We start from the raw sequence: 18,128 nt of genomic DNA on the forward strand, positions 1-18,128 counted from the left end.
ATTACTGTTGGGAAAGTACAGTTTTCAAAACCTGCAAGAGCAGCAGTACGTACAGCCCTTTTTGGGGAGAAGCTTAAATGCTTTACTGTCGGGACAATCAGTATCAAACCTGACTTGGTAGCAATATCATGTATATTTGTAAAATGAAGCTAGTCATGTTTAGGACAATTAAAGAAAAGCTGAGAAAAAGAAAAGCACACGCAAACTCGAACACTGAAGCAACCTCAAACATATCTTTATTTTGATGATATATTTTGATAAAGAAAGTAAATCAGATGATCAGGAATGTATATAACTAAATGAAATAAACAACAGTATGCATTTTAAAAAACAGAATTATGAAATTATATATTCATGCTTAACAGTGGGGTAAAGGGACGTGACAAAAATGTAACAAAAGGTAGGAGATAATGTTACCTGTCACCCACTGTAAATGTCTGCAAAAGAGATTTTTTATGTGAGTTAGGATTATTACAGGTAATCTTAGATGAATGTCAAAACCTTGACTTCTAGGTTGTATCTGGGAAGAAATATGACAGTCCTAGTTATACCATAGACCCAAAAGCCCTTAATATGGTACATTATGTTTTAAAATGAGGCCTTGTTTTTTAGCTTCATCTGATAAATCAGTTTTTATTTGTATTATTAATAAAATGTAATTTAGATAAAGAAAAATACCTGAGTAGTTTTTTGGGGTTTTTTTGTTTTTTTGTTTTTTTTGTTTTTTGTTTTTTGTTTTTTGCATGAGCCTTGAACTTTTTTATGTTTAGGATTATTCAGTTAAAAATGGCAGGGCGGAGCCTAATTTTGTTGGGTAAATTTCATAAATTCTGTCAATTCTTACAAAGAAGTGTTTGTAAAAAAGGATCCAGAGAGTGCAATTCATAAATATCAGGAAGAGTTATCTTTGCCTAATGAGGAACAGTTCACATTTTATGACAATTTTACAAAAACAGTTTTTTCTTCATTAAGAATTTGTATTTGAAAGAATGTAATTATTACCAAATGTATCCTCTTGTTAATTTGTAAGAGCATGTTATTTTTCAAAACAATTAAGATTTGTCTCAATTATTTGTTGATAATGAAACAGGTTCTCAGACTTGACCCTAGTATTCATATGGCTTTGTGTGAACACTGAAAATACCAAATTTCTAATCCCATCATTAAAAAGTTAAAATAGGGGCGCCTGGGTGGCGCAGTCAGTTAAGCGTCCGACTTCAGCCAGGTCACGATCTCGCGGTCCGTGAGTTCGAGCCCCGCATCAGGCTCTGGGCTGATGGCTCAGAGCCTGGAGCCTGTTTCCGATTCTGTGTCTCCCTCTCTCTCTGCCCCTCCCCCGTTCATGCTCTGTCTCTCTCTGTCCCAAAAATAAATAAAAACGTTGGGAAAAAAAAAAAAATTAAAAAAAAAAAAGTTAAAATAATATTCTTACAACAGTGTAGGCCTACTTTATGCAAATATAATATAAAATCACAGCCACACGGACACCTATGACAAATACTAACATGCCGTTATTACTTGATTAGAGCCCAGTAAAAGCTAATTCTTGAGTCATGTTCAGTAAAGGAGCTGACAATGCCTTTGCCATTCTGTCACAAGTCTTAACTGAAATAGTAAATGGAGTTTTTCCCATTGTATATCAATACCCAAAGAAAAAAAATTTCTTTTAATTAAAAAAAAATTTTTTTTAATGTTTTTATTTATTTTTGAGACAGAGAGACAGAGCATGAGCAGAGGAAGGGCAGAGAGAGAGGAAGACACAGAATCCGAAGCAGGCTCCAGGCTCTGAGCCGTCAGCACAGAGGCTGATGCTGGGCTCAAACTCATGGACTGTGAGATTATGACCTGAGCTGAAGTCGGACACTTAACCGACTGAACCACCCAGGCACCCCTCAAAGAAAAAAAATTTTTTAATTCCTGAACTTCATTAACATAAAAAAGTCGAAGGAAAAACAGACTGAAGAAATAGAATGAGAATTGTATTTGGTTAAGCATATTTCATCATTTGTGACCACTACATTGGGATTTTGTGAGGAGAGCATGCAGATTGATATTTTAAAAATTGGGGGTGCCTGGGTGACTCAGTTATGTGTCCAATTTGATTTCGGCTTAGGTCATGATCTCACCATTCGTGAGTTTGGACCCCACATTGGGCTGTGTGCTGACAGCACAGGCCCTGTTTGGGATTCTCTCTCTGCCCCTCCCCTGCTTGTGTGCACACACGCTGTCTCTCTCTCTCAAAACAAATAAGCATTTAAAAATTGATGGAAACTTTTCACTCTGTGTATGTAGAGAATTGCCACTATTCTTGTTCAGTTTGGATTCCTCCATCATTGCAGTGGTCTTGTTGGTGTCTTCCATATGCCCCATGTTGTTGTTTTTTTCCTCCATACTAGACACTTTCATGTATTATATACTCTATTTACTAAGATCTTGGTATCTGTGTACAGTTGCTTAAAAACCCTTTAGTTCACAGATTTTAGTAACTTGTTGCTTCCCTCGCACATTTTTAAAGTTTATTTATTTATTTTGAGAGAAAGGGAGGGGTAGAGAGAGAGGGGGAAAATCCCAAGCAGGCTCCAGCTGTCATCACGGAACCTGACCATTGGGGCTCCATGTGTCTATCTCTAGAACCTTGAGATCATGACCTGAGCCAGAATCAAGAGTCGGGGCAACCGACTGAGCCACCCACACACCCCTTCCCTCCCACATTCTTTGTGTGTGTGTGTGTGTGTGTGTGTGTGTGTGTGTGTGTGTGTGTGTGTGTCCCACTTGCTACTTGGTGGTTGCTTTTGTTTATATTTTATTTATTTAAGTAATTTCTACACCAAATGTGGGACTTGAACCCATGAGCCTGAGGCCAAAAGTTGCTCACTCTTCTGACATAGCAGTTAGGTGCCTCACTACTAATGTTTTTTGAACCTCAAGTCTAATTTGTTTTCATTATCATTCATAAATTCCCCATCTATCAGCTCAACCTGGTAGCTGTTTTTGTGCATCTTTATTTGTTGCTAGCCTCTGCCTTAACCCTCTGTGATATAACTTTAGACACTTTTTTTTTAAACTAGACTTTCGAAGGAGCCTACTAACTGTCCTTTTCTCCTGCATGCTTTATTCCTTACCAGTTTTTCACATACGTTACTGGCTTTGATTTACCTGTCTAACCTCATTACTGAGTTCAGTATTGCCAGCATGTAATCCCGAAGTATATTATTAATTAGTTCCCTGATCACATTGTGCTCTCTCTTGCCATGGAAACTTGATATGTGCAATTCTATTTCCTTATAATGTCTTTTGTCCTATTTTCCTGTTAAACCTTTGTTTCCTCTTCCAAATATTGCTTTGACCTCGCAATTCCTGTGACATTTTTGTCAGGCTCTTACATAGACTTAGGTACTTCTTCCTCTCTCTTCCATGTATATACTTAAAGACACACTCTTTTACAAATTATAATTGTACCTCACAAAAATTCCTTGATATAGGATCTAAGTTATTTTATGTTTCTATTTTTGGTACATAGCATAGTGTTCAGCACCTACACAATGGGGGGTAGTTATTAAATGAATATGTGCTGCTAGTTTTTTTAAATAGAGATTGGCTACTCTAATAGGTTTATAGTTTTCTGTTTCCTTGTACTCTCTGCCTGAGGGCTCTGTATTTCTATGTGCTGAAAGTGAGAATAGGTTTTATAATTCTCCCCTCTTAGGAAAAAAGTAACTTCGAGATTGAGTTAAAAACAGAACCAAGAATGATTTATAGTAATACTTATTTAAACACCCTTCCAGATGAAGTAAGTCAATATTTTTACTGTTTTATTCACAGAGAGTGATGGATAACACAATATTTGAGGACAATAATGACATTAGGGGCACCTGGGTGGCTCAGTCAGTTGAGTGTCTGACTCTTGATTTCGGTTCAGGTCTTGGCCTCATGATAGTGGGTTTGGGTCCCACGTCGAGTTTTGTGCTGACAGCATGGAGCCTGCTTGGGATTCATTCTCTCCCTCTCCCTCTCCCTCTCCCTCGCCCTCTCTCTCTCCCTCTCTCTCTCTCTCTCTTTCTCTCTCCCTCCCTCTCTCCCCCTCTCCTACTTGCTCTCTCATATAAGTAAACAGTAAAAAAAGAAAATGACCTAAGAAAGAAAAAATAACAAAGGTTGAGAAAAATATGTGAGTGATAGATGTAAAGCTAAGAATAGCCGATTCATTAACATTTATTTTTGATCATTGGGGGAAAAAATTTCAAAATTTTTGCAATAGAATAACTTCATTTATCAAAGCTTGAGAACTAGCATAGAAAATTTGTTTTCATAATATATTAAGTAAAAAATATCACATGTTCTGTTAGCTGTTATAATTTATAATTAAATTGTTAACAATGGATTTCTGTTTTCTATTACAGGTTCAAGCAATAAATGCAGGAGTGTTTTTCTTTAGATGCACAATATGCAATAATAGTGATATATTTCAGAAAGAGATGTTGAGAATGGGAATTCATATTCCTGAAAAGTGAGTACCATTTAGCCTTTGACAAAAAAGATAATTTAAATGTAGTATTTAATAACAGTGGAAATAATAAAAATAATCATTTATGAATGATTAAAATTATAAATAAGCAGCCATCTTAAATGGGGAAATGTAAAGCTGCTGCCCCCCCCCCCCCCCAAAACTGCCTCCTTCTTCCCAGATTGCTAGTTCTTGAGGACAGGGGCTGTGACTTAAATGTCTCATTAATTGACTTACGGTCTCTTAATAAATACCTCAGTGTGTACAATATTAATTGGTTGACTTATACCCAAGTAACAGACTTCACAATGGTATGTATAAATTATCTAAGAGAATCAGGATGTGGTTTAAAGTGTATAAGAAGGATTTTCTTAATACTTAAAGAGGAGGAATCCAGAAATAATGGCACTAAACTTGACGTTTAAAAATTAGAAGTGAAATATTAGGAAAAATGTAAATTTTAGAATATTTCTAATTTTTCATTTAACATTTGAAAATTCACTGTAAGAATAATTAACTGTAGAGTAAAATGACACTAATAGATATATATCTTGAAGAGAATGATTAATCCTAAAAAACAAAAGTTTTATCCTTATTCCCAAGTATGTGAAAAGTTTTTTTTATATTCATTACCAATCCTTTTATGTAAAATTTTAGTTCAAAGTGTATTTTATATCTTTCTTCATTTACAGAGATGCATCTTGGGAATTAGAGGAAAATGCTTATCAAGAACTTCTGCAGCACTATGAGCATTGTGATGTCCGGAGATGTCGTTGCAAAGAAGGGCGAGACTATAATGCACCTGATAGGTATGTTGGGAAGTCCCATGTGTTTAGTGTCCTTATTTAAACCGTCGGTTGAGGAAGTAGTTTTCTAGTTCGTGAAATGTAGTTTGGCTCTTAGAATGTTTGAACTTTTAACTTGCAGGTATATTTATTAAATGCATTTTTACAGAGAAGTTATTGTTGTCCGCATAGTTGTAACTTATTTCTGTGGTGTATTTACTGAGCCTTCATTTTCTAGAGCTACACTGTCCTATATGGTAGCCACTAGCCACATTGACTGTTGAACACTTGAAATGTGCCTACTCCAAACTGAGAAGTGTTTTAAGTGTCTTCATTTGCTAAGCCTGCCTTAACAACAGAAATTTATTTTCTCACCATCCTAGAGATTAGAAGTTCCAGATAGAGGTACCTGCAGGTTTTATTTCTGCTGAATCCTCTCTCCTTGTCATGCACATGGTTCCCTTCTAACTTTGTCTTCGCATGATTGTCCCTCTGCCTGTTTCCTAATGTTCTTTTCCTGTAAGAACACCAGTCATATTAAATTAGGGCCCATCTATATCACCTCATTTTATCTTAATTATGTCTTTAAAGGCCCTATCTTCAAATACAGATACATAGTGAGGTGTACTGGGTTTGGGGACTCCAACTTATGAATTTGGAGGGGACACAATTCAGCCCATAACAGTAAGACAAAAATAACTTAAAGTATCTTGTTAATAAGTTTTATCTTGTTAATAAGTTTTAAAGTATCTTGTTAATATAATTTTTTATATTTGTTTTTATATTGATTACATGTCAAGCAAAATCATATTTTGGAAATGTTGAAATTCGTTTCATCTGTTTCTTTTACCTTTTTCAATCATGTACTAGGAAAGTTTAAATTAAATGACTCGCATTGTGTTTCTTTTGGATGGCACTATTCCATAGCTTAATTTAACTAAAATAATCTAGCAGTATTCTTTTGGGTCACTTTAAAAAGGGTTTGGCATTTGAAATTTATTGATTATTCTTAAGTATGGTCAGTGGATATTGGCTCTAATCTGAATCAATAATCATTATGTGCCCTCTGTGTACACTATACTGTGTTGGATACTAGAAATCAAGAGTATCTTCATTTTTTAAGGTGTAGAATAAACAGTAACCAATCTAGTTTTGTTGAAATTTATGGAGGATATTTCAATAAATTTTTAATCCCTGTTATGCAATCTTACTTAACATGGCAAGCTGAAACTTAAAGTGCAAAGCAGAATATTGGGAGCCTTGTTTCTCATGGAAAGTGATTTGGCTGGGTAAGATACCTCTTATTTGCAAAGACTCAGCTGATGTCTTGCCAGCTTTGAAAAATTTCCCTAAGCAGCTCTTACCACTCCTGATTTCCCATTCTGGGCTGGGTTTTTTTCTTTTGTGTGCATGTTACAATATGATTGACATTATTCAAGTTTGTTTTTTTCATTAGACTAAAAATTCTTTAAGGGCAGAGATCTTATCAAAGGTGGCAAGTGTTGTATATTCTTATGTGACTGGTGATCCTGATTATTCATTTGTAAACACCAATAATACCCCCTCTAAAGAGTTGTGCTGACACACAGATAAGATGATGTATATAGATGTGCTTTGTAAACAATAAGGTATTTTAGATTTCTTTTTTTTTTTTTAAGCTTATTTATTTATTTTTGGAGGGCAGGTTCGGGGGCAAGCACGAGTGGAATCCCAAGTAGGCCCACACTGTTAGTGCAGAGCCTGATGTAAAGCTCAAACCCATGAACCGTGAGGTCATGACGTGAGCTGAAATCAAGAGTCAGACGCTTAACCAGTCAAGCCACCCAGACGCCCAAGCACTTTAGATTTCTAAGAAGCAAATACGTTCATTAATGCTGATATTTTCTAAATTTATTCACCCAGTCAGTAGTTACCAAGCTCCCTTTTCTTTCTAGCAGTTATTCAAAATTGCTATCCCTTCTCATTTCTCCTGGGGCACAATACCTGCCATTTGAATGCTTTTTCTGGTAATCTCACTCCCTCGTCCTAGTGATAGAAAAGCAGTTTTGCTGAAAGGCACCATGGTGTAGTGGTTAGGAGCATGGGCCTGAATGAAGCCGGGTAGACTAGGTTGGAAGCCTCACTGAGACTTACTAGCAGTGTAAATTTAATTGGGAAGTTACTTACCCGTCTATGCTATGGTTTCCTTTTAAAATGAAGGGTAACAGTGGTTTTCCCTACATTTTAAAATTACAAGGATTGGGGGCGCCTGGGTGGCGCAGTCGGCTAAGCGTCCGACTTCAGCCAGGTCACGATCTCGCGGTCGGTGGGTTCGAGCCCCGCGTCGGGCTCTGGGCTGATGGCTCAGAGCCTGGAGCCTGTTTCCGATTCTGTGTCTCCCTCTCTTTCTGCCCCTCCCCCGTTCATGCTCTGTCTCTCTCTGTCCCAAAAACAAATAAAACGTTGAAAAAAAAAAAAAAAAATTAAAATTACAAGGATTGGGGCACCTGGGTGGCGCAGTCGGTTAAGCGTCCGACTTCAGTCAGGTCACGATCTCACCGTCCGTGAGTTCGAGCCCCGCGTCAGGCTCTGGGCTGATGGCTCAGAGCCTGGAGCCTGTTTCCGATTCTGTGTCTCCCTCTCTCTCTGCCCCTCCCCTGTTCATGCTCTGTCTCTCTCTGTCCCAAAAATAAAATAAATGTTGAAAAAAAAAATAAAATTACAAGGATTAAACTTTTCGTATAAGAGTGAGAACTGGTCCTAGTGTATATTAAGCGCTGTGCTCTTCTTTCCCTTCATCATCATTTGGCAGAACTATCGGGGGAAGCTGGGGAGACACACAGCTGTAGACCCATATCCCATATCCACACAGAGAGAGATTCACCTATACCTACTGGACGGGAGGGTTTCCAATTGCCTCTCTCATCACCTACACATCCATGCACTCAGGGAATGTATATCCATTTTGATTCATTGAGGGTCTACTCATAATCAAACGAAAAGTAGGCACCACACCACAACCCATACCCACACCTATACAGAAAACACACATACCACACAGCCTAGTGGGAAACGTGGGGGTGGGGGTGGGGGTGGAGGGGAACAAATAAGAGAATATGAATATGGGCAAGATAGTAACATCTGGATCCTGTTGAGCTGCCCAATATCGGTGTCTGAACAATCTTTTGTAGGAAGTAATTCCTCACATTGAATTGGAAAGATATTTTAGGTAAATAATATATTTAATGAATGCTTCTTCCATGTTGGACACATTCACATAGCAATCTCCCTTTGGCTGTAGTAATTTCCAAATATAAAAGAAATTTTTTCTTTCTTAATCATATTCTTTCTAGTGTTTATATTTTTGTGTATGTGCATGTACATGTTGATATTTAGTTTAGGTCTTTTAAATTAGCGAATATTTAGAGGAGGAGGTTATAAACATAATAAATGAAATAGGAAAAAAATACTTGAAGAAAAAGTAATATAGTATCAAAGCAGATAATCTATTTTTCCTCCTTTTGTAGAAGAGCTGGTTATATGTGGTTATATGTGCTGACCTATGGTAGTGCTAGTGGTTGGAATTAGACCAAGTTAATACCAAAATGTAAACATCTGTTTCTCTTTACATCCTCAGCAAATGGGAAATAAAGCGCTGTCAGTGTTGTGGTTCTAGCGGAACACATTTAGCTTGTTCCTCATTACGATCATGGGAACAAAATTGGGAGTGTTTGGAATGTAGAGGTATTCTCTACAATTCAGGTAATATTTTGCAATTTTGAATAAAGAATTTTTTTTCAAATGTATATTATTGAAAAGTTTCTTCCTATATTTCTATAATGCTAACATAGGGTTTTAAATCTGCAGAGGATTTCCAAAAAGCCAAAAAGCATACATTACCCAACACTAATAATGTGGGAATAACTGATTGTTTGTTGGAAGAATCATCACCTAAATTACCCAGACAGTCACCTGGAGCCCAGCATAAAGATCTTCTGAGGTATGTATTTTGAATTGGAGAAAAATATAAACTTTTTTTTTTTTTTTAAAGTAAGCTCTATACCCAATGTGCAGCTTGAACTCATGACCCCAAGATCAAGAGTCACTTGCAGTAACAACTGAGCCAGCCAGGCAATCCCTATAAAACTCTATTTTGAAAAAAATTACAATAGGAAGTAGCTTTATACACTTAGAATATTAGCTGATCTTAGTATTCTGGAAGAGTGTGTTTTTTTTCTTTTCCTTTCCTTTTTTTTTTAATGTTTATTTTTGAGTGAGAGACTGTGAGCAGGTGAGGGGCAGAGAGGAAGGGGGACAAAGTATCCAAAACGGGCTCCGTGCTGACAGCAGAGAGAGATCATGACCTGAACCACAGTCGGACACTTGACCAGCTTAGCCACCAAGCATCCCTGAAAGGCGTTTTTTGTTTTGTTTTTATTTTTGTTGTAATGTTTATTTATTTTGAGAGAGAGAGCAGGGGAGTGGCAGAGAGCAAGGGAGAGAGAGAATCCTAAGCAGGCTCCAGGCTGTCAGTGCACAGCCTGATGTGGGGCTTGAACTCACAAAATGTGAGATCATGACCTCAGCCAAAATCAAGAGCTTAACCAACTAAGCTACCCAGGTGCCCCTGGAAGAGTGTTTTTTAAACTATAGGACCAACATATCATCATGAAGTCAGTGTAACCGACATGAAAAAAAGAAAAACAGGCTAAAATAGAATGTAAAATATCAGATTGCACTGCACATAGAAAGAATGTGTATGAAATTTATTGTGTACTAAATCATGATGTAAAATACATATTATAGATCATTTTAAAGGTAGTTTAAAATATCAAGTATACTGTGTTACTTTATTAAAAGGAATCATTTAATATAGATACTATTTTTTTACTTTATAATCATTTGCTTAATATATTTGCTGTCAGTGTCAGAGGTCTAAATGTCACCTCTTTAGAAAGTTTAAGACATACTTACAAGTATTATTGTATTGTATTAATGCCTAAATATTTTCCTACCTGGTCCGGTTCACCCCTTCCTTTAGGCAACCTGGTGGTCCCCGGCTCCCAGGAGGTCACCATATTGATGCCGAACTTAGCGCAGACACCCGATTGGCATAACGCACTGCAGCCCAGAACTCCTGTGCTCAAGCTATCCTCCTGGCTCAGCCTCCCTAATGGCTGGGACTACAGGCGCGCACCACCGCGCTCAGCGATGCTTAAATATTTTCATAAAAGCAAAATAAGTAACTTTAAAATCATTCATAAACATTTAAATAAGACTAGAATTACAACCTTATTCTGTGTCAGGTATTTATTCAGCCGTTAAGATTTTTAAGTATATATAACGTTACAAAGGAGCTTATGAAAAAAAACAGACAAGTAACATTATAGTAGCTAAACATGTTGAAATATTTTTTGTTAACAATAGTATCAAGTTTAAACTGAGAAAGTAAAGAATTTCTGTGAAAATATTTGATAACTAGATTTATGGATAGAAATGGAATATGAAGTATTCCAAAAGTGTTTGAATATGAAGTTATTTCAAAAAGTAAAGAATTGCTGTTGTAAGATACCACTTGTGTTAACTGAAAATCTGTTAAAAATGTTTTTATATTACTTTTGGTATCAAAAAAGATGTTCACCTTAGTTTTAAAAATTTTAATATGTAGGTTTCCAAAGATGTTATACCAGGGAAGTTTGATTCCTTGTTCCATGCTTTAACATCATATTCTAAAAGAATAGCATTGGCATTTCCATTCCAGGCAGGAGCAAGAAATCAACCTGCTACATGAAGGCATACTTCTGAAGGATAGTCTTAATTTCCAAAAGACTGGTTTTCCTGCAACTTGGGTTAATGAATAGTGAGAGGGTTGTGTGAAGAAAAAAAGCAAAGGCTGACCCACATTGGCGCATTATAATGTTTTAGGATGAGAAAAAATTATACTTGATGTAGAAAGATGATCCATGGACATTGCTCCAAACAGAATTATTTTGAGTACATTAATTCCACGTACAGATGGAGAAATTGAGGCGGGGACAATTGAGTCAGTCCATACGATTGCCTGGAGGTCTTATCAAGACACAGATTGCTAGGCCTCACGCTCAGAGGTTCTGGTTTTGTTTACCTGTTGTGTGGCTCAAGAATTTGCATCTCTGGGGCACCTGGCTGGCTCAGTCAGTGGAGTATGCAACTTTTGATTTCAGGGTTGTGGGTTTGAGCCCCACATTGGGTGTCAAGATAACTTAAAATCTTGAAAGCAAAACAAAAAGAATTTGCATTTCTAATAAGTTTCCAGATGATGTTGCTGCCGTTGGTTTGGAACTACACTCTGAGAATTACTGGTCTATACTAAAAAGTACGATTTAAAGGGTTGTGAATTGTGTTTATAATATTAGCTCTGCTGTTAACTAACTCTATGATTAAAAATACATTGTGTAATCTCTTACAACTGTGGTTTTCTCATAGAGTAAGCAAAGATTATATTTGTTCTATTTTTAAAGGATCTCGTGAACTTGAAATACACTTAAGCAACTGTTTATTATAGCCATTGGCCAAGATGGTGAGACTCTGAGCTTCTGACTCTTATATCTGAATCTACTAAAATGATCAAATTTGATATAAAGATCTATCAACATTCTCATAAATCATTTATGACATTACATTTTAATTTGGTAGGAAATTGGGAAGAAGTCAAGAATTTAGAATCAAATCAAATAATAGGGGACCTGTTGTGTGCTTTTGGGTGGGAGTTGGTGAAGAACTTCCTTTTAATGTAGTTTTCTATTTTTTTATTGGCTATATAACTGCTGTGTCACATGAAGTACTTTAGAGTACTTAACTTTTATGTTTAAATTCATGTTTTATAGGCAAGGCAGCAAATTTAGAAGAGATATATCAACAATAATAATGGAATTAGGATTTCAAATTAAAAAAAAAGCTAAAAGATTATGGATTAATAAAGCCAATATCTGGAATAGTGCCTTAGATGGATTCAGAAATCAAAACTTTAATCCTTCATACACAATTGAAGTAGCATATGTTAATGAAAATGATAATTTTGGAAGAGAACATCCTGGATCAAAGCAAGAATTCCTAAGTCTCTTAATGCAGCATCTTGAGAATTCACCAATATTTGAAGGGTCCTTGTCTAAGAACTTGTCTCTAAATTCTCAAGGTAATTGTTTTATTTATTATTGTACCTACTGAAGATACCATGTATAAAGAAGGAGATAGTTGGTTAGAATTACTATTCTGTCCTGTGGTCGAAATGTATAGTTCACTTTGTTAATAAAATACCGATTGAATCACAGAAAAGAGAAGGGGGAGTGATACTTTTACAAGTAAATTTTATAGTGAAACGTTTTTTATTTAAGAATATGCTTAATTTCTTTATAACAAATATCCTCCTTGGAGTGAATTCATAATTAACTGTAGCTTCTTAAAAATGTACTTTATATGGGGCGCCTGGGTGGCACAGTCGGTTAAGCGTCCGACTTCAGCCAGGTCACGATCTCGCGGTCCGTGAGTTCGAGCCCCGCGTCAGGCTCTGGGCTGATGGCTCGGAGCCTGTTTCCGATTCTGTGTCTCCCTCTCTCTCTGCCCCTCCCCCGTTCATGCTCTGTCTCTCTCTGTCCCAAAAATAAATAAACGTTGAAAAAAAATTAAAAAAAAAAAATGTACTTTATATTCATTGTAATTTCATTTGAATAATGTAGCCAAATGGAATGGATGATTATTTGAGCCCTTCTTGTTCACATATTTGGAGTTTGCTGGTAGGATGTTTCTTTACAACCTAGGATTTTTATCAGATACTATTCTGGTCCATATGTAATGGATTTTTTTTTAAATTTTTTTAATCTTTATTTTTGAGAGAGACAGAGACAGAGCAGGGGAGGAACAGAGAGAGAGGGAGACACAGAATCTGAAGCAGGCTCCAGGCTCTGAGCTGTCAGCACAGAGCTCGATGCGGGGCTTAAACTCACGAACCGTGAGATCATGACCTGAGCCGAAGTCGGACGCTTAACCGACTGAGCCACCCAGGCGCCTCTGTAATGGATTTTTTTTTTTTTAATTTTTTTTTTCAACGTTTATTTATTTTTGGGACAGAGAGAGACAGAGCATGAACGGGGGAGGGGCAGAGAGAGAGGGAGACACAGAATCGGAAACAGGCTCCAGGCTCTGAGCCATCAGCCCAGAGCCTGACGCGGGGCTCGAACTCCCGGACCGCGAGATCGTGACCTGGCTGAAGTCGGACGCTTAACCGACTGCGCCACCCAGGCGCCCCATGGATTTTTTAATGTACTTTTGCTTTCAAGAATTTTTTGTGTGAAATTATGTATATGATACTTCTCTGGTAAGGAATTAAAACATGCATCTCAGAAGATGGTTAAAAAACCTTTTTTAATTAAAAAAAAAGCATGGTTAATTCTAGCACTCTTTAGGAGCTTTTATACCACTTTTGCTGTAATAGGAAATTTGAAAGAAGTCTCATTTTATTCCATTTGAATTTCCTTCTATGTATGTCATAGAACTTACTTCCTCACTTTTGCCTGAATCATTAAAATAATTGAGAACTATCAAGATTTATTTGTATTATATGCACTACACTGAGTTTAATTCTAAACTCCTTTTAAAAAACAAACAACAACAACAACAACAACACACTCCAAATAATCAGCAGTGTTAATTCACGATAGTTTTGGTGCAGTGAATGAGTGCATGAATTCACAAAATCTGAATTCAGTTTCGTACACATCTGCTTCAGTAGTTTTACATCCTTAGGTTAATTATGTAGCCCTCTCTGGAACTCAGGGTGTTCAACTGTAAAATGTGACTGCTAATACATTGCATATAAAGTTATTGTTGAGGAGATTTCATTTAGTTCATGTATTGATAATGTTACTTATTAATAATTTGCTCAGAACAATTTTAAGGAAAATTTACATGATATCTTTTTGATTTATCAAAGTACCTAAAACATTTTATTTATTTTTAAGTTTTTATTTTAATTTAAGGTAGTTAACATACAGTGTTACATTACTTTCAGGTGTACAATATAGTAACTTGACACTTCATATATCACCCTCTGCTCATCATGACAAGTGCACTCCTTAGTCCCCATTACCTATTTAACACATCCCCCCACCTCTGTCCCCTCTGGTAATCATCTGTTTGTTCTCTATTCTTAAGAGTCTGTTTCTTGATTTGTGTGTGTATCTCTCTCTCTCTCTCTCATATTTTTCCCTTCGCTGGTTTGTTTTGTTTCTTAAATTCCACATATGAGTGAAATCATGGGATATTGGTCTTTTTCTGACTTACTTCACTTAGCTAAAACATTTTAAATGATAATTTTAAAAATATTGAAATCTGTGATTACATGGTAAGATAGCATATACTGTTGGGAGTAAATTTGTGCCATTTGGAAGATAATTTAGCGCTATGTATCAACAACCTTAAAAATGTTTACATCTTTTGAACTACTAGCATATGTGGGAATTTATAGTAATCAAGTAACCAAAGATATATAAACAAGAATATGGAAATAGGTGTTAATATTGTGTCTCATATAATTGAAAATGTAACTTAGCTAACATAGCCATTATAAGATGGTTTACATTGTAGCACATTTGTAAATTAGTCTTAATACATTTATTAACTGTAAATTTGAATAATTTTGAATAACATAGAAAAAGTTTACAATATAATAAGTGAAAAAATGCAGAAGTCAAACTATTTGTGTATATAGTAATATACATATGAGAAATTTACATCAAAATGTGCACACTGGTTATTCTGGTGATAGGATTATAGGTGATTTTTGTATTAAAAGATTTTCTGTATTTACATTTTTCTATTATGGGTCATTTTTTATTCAGAAAAATATATTTAGGTGAGATCTATATTTTATACATGATTCTAATTTCTGTGAATTAAGTTATTTTACATTTATTTAAGTTTTTAGGTATTTAATTTTACTGTATATGTATTCATCACATATGATGGTTATCTTATAATAATAATATAATTATATTTGATGTATTTTTATCTGTATTTACAGCTCTGAAAGAGAATCTTTACTATGAAGCTGGCAAAATCCTTGCCATTTCCTTGGTTCATGGTGGTCCTTCACCTGGTTTCTTTTCTAAAACCTTGTTTAACTGCCTTGTTTATGGACCAGAAAATACCCAACCAATTTTAGACGATGTTTCAGACTTTGATGTGGCGCAAATGATAATCAGGGTAAGAAATGTACTTGTTATTAAAATAAAGACTATATTCTAGTTATATTTGAATATAAATGATGGACCTATGATAGAATAATGCTTCTCTTTTTGTGGTAGTTAAGGTGTATCATCAGTTCTGTTTACCAGCAGAGTTCACAACCAGTTAAGAGATAGATGTTAAGTAAGGTCAGACAACTAGAGATCAAAGGGCCAGGCTTAATGTTGATACAACCAATTGGATAATGTGACTTTGGTCTTTGGTCAAAATGGCTTGTTAACACTTCTCAGAATTAGATGGATTTATCTACCCTGCTAGAAACAACATAAGGCAGGCTCCTTATTGCCTGCTAGAGAGCAGATGAAAGTGTACTTTCCTACAGGCACATGGATATGAAGAGAGCAAGGACTTGGCTTATCAGTCAAAAAACTTACTCTAACTCCTACAGGGAGATAAGAGTGCTAGGTGGAGAGAAGGACAAGGCTGAATTTCTTCTTTATGGAAACAGCGGGGAGACTCAGTGTTTCCATCTAAAAATAGTTACGATTTTTTGAGCCCTGTACTACATATGACCTAAAAAACAAAATTTAACTATCATAATGCCCTATAAGTATCCCTGTCTACATATGTGTTACTGATTTGGAAACTAATGGAGACACTGAAATCCATTCAACTTTTTTTCCTTTAACCTCCTTCCTGCTTAAGCCTACTCTGTTGTCTCAATTGATAGGTAGTATAGTTTAATGTTTAAAAGCACATGCTCAGAAGTCAGATTTTAATTTAAAATAAGTGCTATAAACTGTGTAACCTTGGGCATATCAGTTAATCTTGTTAAGCCTTAGTTTTAAAACTACAAAGTAAGAAAGATGGAAGTCTGTCTTTTTTATTTGGCCCAAAACACTTCATCCTAAAATGGTAGTTTAAATTAACCCTTTAACTCTTCAACTTATTTTTCCTTTTCTCCTCTTTACTAAAACATGTACTTTATTATAACTTCATTGTTTCAGCTTCCTCTTTCATATTCATTTCTTCTTATAGTCAGGTTTCTGTTCCCACCACCATTATCCCAAGTTCCCTAGTTTGTAGCTGATCTCCAGGGATCTAAATCACTATATGCAAAGGCCTTTCTTTCCTCATCTCCTTTTGTAATCACGACTGTCTTGGAATTCATCTCTACAGTTTTTTGTTTTTTTGTTTTTGTGGGTTTTTTTTTTTTTTTTTTTTTTTTTTTTTTAATATTTACTTCTTCCTACTCCTGAAACTTGGGGTAGTTTTTAGGTTTGTCTTAACAGTCCTCACTCTGTACTATTTGGAAACCTTCTCCTCGCCCATAACCTTCTAAATGATTCCCAGACTTATGTTGTTGAGCCCCTAGACTTTTATATCAAATAGGATCTGAATCTTGCTGACACACTAAGCCAAATATATTTAAGACAGAACTATTTTTTCCCCAGAATTTGTGGGGTTTTTTGCCTGATTTTTGTTTTCAAGAGATTTCTTATTTCCATGCCTTTCTGGAGAATGGGTCATTTTCATTCCTCCGTATTCTATTTATCAGTGTGTGTCAAGTCATCTGTCTCTAAAAGTGGCTTATCTTCAGCCCTTCCTTCTTATTTCAAATGCACTTACTGTACCAAACTCAAATTATGTCTAGGCTTAAATAATTAGGATATTATTCTAATATTCTTATTCAGGATGATTCTTTGAAAAGTAGTTATGACCACATTGCTTTCTTCCTCAGGAATCTTCAGTGACTTCTCAATACCTATTGAACAAAGTTAGGCTCTTCATTAGGGCATTTAAGACTTCCAGCCCTCCTCATGGCTTTATCTACTCCTATTTCTGTGCTCCTATCCATGTTTGTTCATTCATTTAGTTAACAAGTAACTAGGTACCCTATACTGGTTCATCACTGAAGATAGGGTAGTGAACCAAAGTCCCTGCTTCCTTGAAATTTACATTTTAGAGGGAGGACAGAAGATAAATAAATATATAATATACTGTCATGTAGTAAAATGTATTATAAAAATAAGTAAAACGGGGGCACCTGGGTGTCTCGGTCAGTTAAGTGTCTGACTTCGGCTCAGGTCACGATCTCACAGTTTGTGAGTTCAAGCCCCACATTGGGCTCTGTGCTGACAGCTCAGAGCCAGGAACCTGCTTCAGATTCTGTGTCTCTTCCTCTCTCTGCCCCTCTCCCACTCATATTCTGTTTCTCTCTCTCTCTCTCTCTCTCTCTCTCTCTCTGTCTGTCTCAAAAATAAACAAACATTTAAAAAAATAAGTAAAACAGAGTAAGAGAGGAGATAATGTTTGGGGTATAATAAGTTGGAGCTTAGTCTTAGCTTCCCTAACAGAGACCCCAACAGATACTCATATCTCCAAAACTTGTTATCTAGATTTTAGTGTAGAGTCTGACAAATTATGGCTGTAGGCCAAGTCTGGCCTGCTGCCTCTTGTGTTATAAATAAAAGTTTTATTGGAACACAACCCTACCCATTTCCCATTTGTTTTGTGTCTGTGACAGCTTTCACACTATAGTGGCAGAATTGAGTAGTTGCAACAGACACCCTATGGTTCACAAAGTGTAAAATGGTCTCTGGCCTTTCAGAGGGCTTCTATTTTAGCAGTATAGTTAT

At 36.0% G+C, this 18,128-nt stretch overlaps 1 protein-coding gene across 4 annotated transcripts in view; it reads left to right on the top strand.

Moving 5' to 3' along the window:
- Positions 1 to 18,128, top strand: part of G2E3 (G2/M-phase specific E3 ubiquitin protein ligase) — a 69,091-nt gene that overhangs the window by 41,119 nt on the left and 9,844 nt on the right. For all 4 annotated transcript variants that reach the window (XM_006932797.5, XM_003987528.6, XM_019832887.3 and 1 more), the window contains 6 exons: positions 4,401 to 4,507; positions 5,197 to 5,313; positions 8,906 to 9,030; positions 9,136 to 9,268; positions 12,135 to 12,442; positions 15,326 to 15,507. In XM_006932797.5, coding sequence (XP_006932859.1) covers positions 4,401 to 4,507; positions 5,197 to 5,313; positions 8,906 to 9,030; positions 9,136 to 9,268; positions 12,135 to 12,442; positions 15,326 to 15,507 — 972 coding nt within the window. The remainder of the gene's footprint in view (positions 1 to 4,400; positions 4,508 to 5,196; positions 5,314 to 8,905; positions 9,031 to 9,135; positions 9,269 to 12,134; positions 12,443 to 15,325; positions 15,508 to 18,128) is intronic.

Source organism: Felis catus, chromosome B3, assembly GCF_018350175.1.
Source record: "Felis catus isolate Fca126 chromosome B3, F.catus_Fca126_mat1.0, whole genome shotgun sequence".
Taxonomy (NCBI): Eukaryota; Metazoa; Chordata; class Mammalia; order Carnivora; family Felidae; genus Felis; species Felis catus.